This window comes from Apodemus sylvaticus, chromosome 20 (genome assembly GCF_947179515.1).
Source record: "Apodemus sylvaticus chromosome 20, mApoSyl1.1, whole genome shotgun sequence".
Lineage (NCBI taxonomy): Eukaryota > Metazoa > Chordata > Mammalia > Rodentia > Muridae > Apodemus > Apodemus sylvaticus.
Genome location: NC_067491.1, coordinates 56,448,525 through 56,452,856, shown reverse-complemented (window position 1 = coordinate 56,452,856; position 4,332 = coordinate 56,448,525). Strand labels below are relative to the sequence as shown.

The window sequence follows — 4,332 nt, the reverse complement described above, 5'->3', positions numbered from 1 at the left end:
GGGGCCATGCTGGGATGGCCCTCCTCGAAAACCCATTGGTGACCAGAGAAGCCCTCCGAGCAGGACCGCATCTTTTGAGGCCATGTGATAGTCAAGGAATGCTGAGGATGGGCCCTGCCCACACTCAGGGCCACACAGGCACCCAAGACCCTGGTCCACAGTCACCAGCCAGGACCCCGGGACAGCTCCAAAGCCAGGAGTGCCTGATCGGGGCATGGGGCCAACACATGACTGGCCCACGGGTGACTTTCCAGCTTCCATAGCAGCTAGGGTCGGTCACCAAGGGTCAGCGTCAGCGACAGACTGGGCTTGCGCTCTGGCTCTTCACCCTCCTGGCAGGGCTGGGGCGGCCGGGATTTGAAGAAATCTGAAATGTAGCGGACCTGGGGAGGGGAAAGACAGTGAGTAGGACAGGAAGAAAAAGAACATCTTCTGGGGGCCCTGAGGGAGAAGGTGAGGGGGTGTAGTCATGTGGATGGGTGGGGCCAGCAGTGAGGGGCTGTTTGAAACTAATTCCGCTCCTCAGAGGGGCTGCAGATGAGGAGTTGCCTTGTGAACCTTCTCCCCACCTTAACTTTTCAAATAAAGGATTGAGCCAATGATTGGGCAGGAGGAAGGGGGAGGAGCTGAGAGTCGGGGGGAGGAGCTGAGAGTCGAGGGGAGGAGCCACGGGGGATAAATAGGAGGGGAGGTGCTATGAAGGATAAATAGGAGGGGAGGGGCTTCAGGGATTGCAAGCTAGGCTGCAGAGAGAATCTCATGGCCTGGAGAAACTGCAAGTTACATGGACTAATATAGATGGGAATAGAGTAGTGTGGCAGGAGATCTGCCCAATCTAGGCTTGTAGCTTTTTTTGTTAAACGAATGAGATTTCTTTTACCGGGGAATTGGGTTGGAAACAAAAGTAGCAACAAGGGAAAAGCTCTTGAAGACAAAACAGCAGGCAGAAGTTGCAGGCCATCAGAGGCCGGCAGTGCAGATCCTGTAGGTCAGGCAAGCAGCACTCACCCTGAGGCAGGCCACCAGGGCTCCCTGAAGGAGGCCGACGAGGACATCACTCCAGTGGTGCTTGTGGTCAGACACTGGGCTATAGCCCACATAGATGGCAAAAGCCACCAAGAAGAACTGAACGGTGGGCCTCAGCAGCCGGGCCCACTTCCAGCAGAGCCAGGCCTGCACGTACAGCTATCGGGACATCAGCCTGCTGTCAGCTGGGCCCACGAGTGTCCACAGCCTGCCCAGCCCGGGGCCAGAGTCGCAAGGCCTCCCACCCTTAGTGCCTCCTCCACACACCCCATTGTACAGAAGGGTAGACCAAGGCACAGGGAACGCATGGTCCCATAAGGTCCCCCGGGAAGGAGATGGGTACTCACCACCAGGAACAACATGCAGTACATGCCAAAGGAGGAGTGGCCAGAGTAGAAGAACAGCCTGAGAGAAAGGACAGCCACTCAGGTCATGGAGACCCAGAGGCAGGCCTGCAAGCTCCTTGGGGAGCTGGCAGCTATAGAGGAGTGCAACTCAAAACTCAGGCAAACAGGGCCAGAGAGGTGGCTCAGCAGTTAAGAGCCCTGACTGCTTCTGGAAAGGACCCAAGTTCAGTTCCTGGTGCCCACATCCTACTCTTCACAAGTACCTATAACTCCGAGTCCAGGAAATCTGATGCCTTTGGCCTCTGAGGGTACCTGTAGTAATGCACAAACACACACACACACACACACACACAAACACACACACACACACACTTTTTTTTTGGTTTTTTTCAAGACAGGGTTTCTCTGAGTAGCCATGGGTGTTCTGGAACTCACTCTGTAGACCCGGCTGGCTTCAAACTCGGAAATCCACCTGCCTCTGCCCCCCAAGCACTGGGATTAAGGCGTGCCCCACCACTGCCAAGCTCACACACACACACACACACACACACACACACACACACACACTTAAAAGTAATAAAAATAAATTGTCTTTAGGACTTACTTTTATTGTATGCGTATGGGTGTTTTGACACATCTCTGTGTGCCACACGCATGCAATGCCTGCAGTAGCAAGAAGGAGGCATCAGATCCCATGGACCTGAAGTTGCAAACTGTTGCGTGTGGACTAATTTGTGAGTTTTCAGAATCTAATACAGATCCCCTGGAATTAAAATAAAAATTTAACCCGAGGGGAACTGGAGAGATGGTGTAACTGTTAAGAGCACTGGCTGCTCTTCCAAAGGACCTCAGTTCAATTTCCAGGACCCACACGGTGGCTCACAACCATCTGTAACTCTGGATCTTAATTCTGGCCTCCACGCTTACCGTCCATGCATGTGGTATATGGAAATATGCAGGCAAACCACCCATACACATAAAATAAAACTAAAATTGAGAAACAAAATTTAACCTGAAGGAAGGCTTGCACACGGGACACTCCCTCAGGAGGCCCTGGAGCAACCGTCTCCCCTCCTGACCCTCAGTTCACCAACTCCAACCCCTGCCTGCTCCTGGAGCAGCCACGGCCAGCAGGAGCACATGGTCAGGCTCCCAATACTACAGTCGCAGCCACTGCTGTGACAGCTGTCGGTCTGGGTTGCTGGTCATCACCTCATCTTACAAAGATATTTGTCACTGCTCGAGCGGCAGCCATGACCTATGTTTTGGAGACTCTGAGGAGTCATTCCCCAACCCGGGCACCCCCAGAGCTGCTCTCCAAACTTAGCAGATACAATAAGGCTAAGGCAGAGTCCCCAGCCCCACCCCAGCACCCAGAAAACAAAAGTGAAATGTATGTCCAATCCTGTTGACCTCTATGCAGACCACAGACCTCATTCTAACAGGGCCACCCTCAGTTCCCTCATGTGAGCCATGAAATAGACAATGACCTCAGTATCCACTGTCCCTATGACTCGGTGTCGAGTCAAAGCTGCAGGTTTGATCTTAAGTACAGTCACAAACAGACACAGACAAGAGTCACGGATTTGCAACAACAAAAAATATCCCAGGCGTGCACATGCATAGCACAGCTAATAACTAGAAGCTGCCTAAGGAGCTGGGGAGACGGTCAGCCATGAAGGTGCTGCTGTGCAAGGCAGAGGACCTTAGCCACCCTAATAATCACATCAAAGGAGGCAGTGCATTCCTTAACCCAGGACTGCAGCTTGCTGGCCAGTCCAACAGGACTGCACAGCTCCAGATTGAGTGAGAGTCCTTGCCTCAACCTTTAAGGTGATGAGGGACTGGAGAATGGACTCTGGGGTTGGGAGCGCTCAGTGCACTTGCAGAGGATGAGGGTTCAGATCCCAGCACCCACACAGCAGCTCACAGCAGCACCTTCTAACTCCAGTTAAAGGGGATCTGGTGCCCTCTTCTGACCCCTGTAGACTCTGATAGCTCCAGCAGCTAGGCAGGCAACTCCTGGAAGGTGCTGCTGCTGAGGTTGAGCACCTGGAGGCTGCAGCAGAGCAGCAAATGGGCCAGGCAGGCCCTTGGGCAGCGAGCCTGGGCCGCCCAACCGGTTGTTCGTGGCCAGCAGCATGTGCAGGCCGCTCAGTGTCAGCAGCTCAGGTCCCAGCTCTGCGAGGTCATTGCCACTCATGTCCAGGAGCAGGAGGAGGAAGCCACCGCCCAGTGCACCCATGGCAGCAACTGGCAGCAGCAGCCACAGCAGCGCCTCCTGTGAGTCATGCCACTCATCAGTGGTGCCTCCAGCTCAGACTCCAGGGCCTCCGCCCCACACGCTGTGGATGGAACAGTTGAGTTTGGCCTCCCGAGCCCGGTTTCCTCCATCCAGCGGGATCCTAAGACGCCTGATGAGGCAGTGCATCCTGGAACCTGAAGGGTTCCACCCCATCAGAAGTGGTGCAGCATGGCCCTGCCCAGGCACTCACCTCTGATGCCAGCCGAGTCAAGCCTCAACCTTCTTCTTTATTCTTTGGCTAATATCCACTTACAAGTAAGAATATACAGTTGTAGATTTGGTTTATTGCTAATATTATCTTAATGGGGTTCCCAAATTATAGGAGACTTTGCATGTCTAAGTGTGAGACACTGTCCTTCCTCCCAGATTGTTGTAAATGCTAAATTAATTTGCTGGTAGCAAATGACTGGACAGGGAGACAGAGGTGGGACTTTAGATTTCTCAGACAGTAGATCACTGAAAGAAGGAAGTTTTAGAATTGCCATGCTGGGAAAGCAGAGGATGGAAAGGTCTCCCATTCTCATGGATTGATAGGATAATACAGTGAAATGGGCATCTTACTAAAAATAAATCTACTGATTCAATGCAATCCCCATCAAAATAGCAACACAATAATTTACTGACATGGAAAGAGCAATTCTCAGTTTCACATGG

At 52.7% G+C, this 4,332-nt stretch overlaps 1 protein-coding gene across 1 annotated transcript; it reads right to left on the bottom strand.

Annotated features, from left to right (window-relative positions):
* Positions 1-214: 214 nt before the first annotated feature.
* LOC127670589 (phospholipid phosphatase 2-like) lies at positions 215-3,618 on the bottom strand. The gene is made up of 5 exons (XM_052165086.1): positions 3,354-3,618; positions 2,817-2,904; positions 1,374-1,431; positions 1,009-1,185; positions 215-383 (listed from the first exon to the last, which is right to left on the bottom strand). The coding sequence occupies exons 1-5, from the start codon at positions 3,616-3,618 to the stop codon at positions 267-269; spliced, it is 705 nt and encodes a 234-aa protein (XP_052021046.1). The 3' UTR covers positions 215-266.
* Between the last annotated feature and the right edge of the window lie 714 nt (positions 3,619-4,332).

Coding starts and splice junctions, on each gene's coding strand:
- LOC127670589 (XM_052165086.1), bottom strand. CDS start 3,618: ATGGGTGCACTGGGCGGTGGCTTCCTCCTCCTGCTCCTGGACATGAGT. Junction 1,186..1,373: donor ACTGCATGTTGTTCCTGGTG/GTGAGTACCCAT, acceptor ATGTCCCGATAG/CTGTACGTGCAGGCCTGGCT. Junction 384..1,008: donor CCCTGGTGGCCTGCCTCAGG/GTGAGTGCTGCT, acceptor TCCCCTCCCCAG/GTCCGCTACATTTCAGATTT.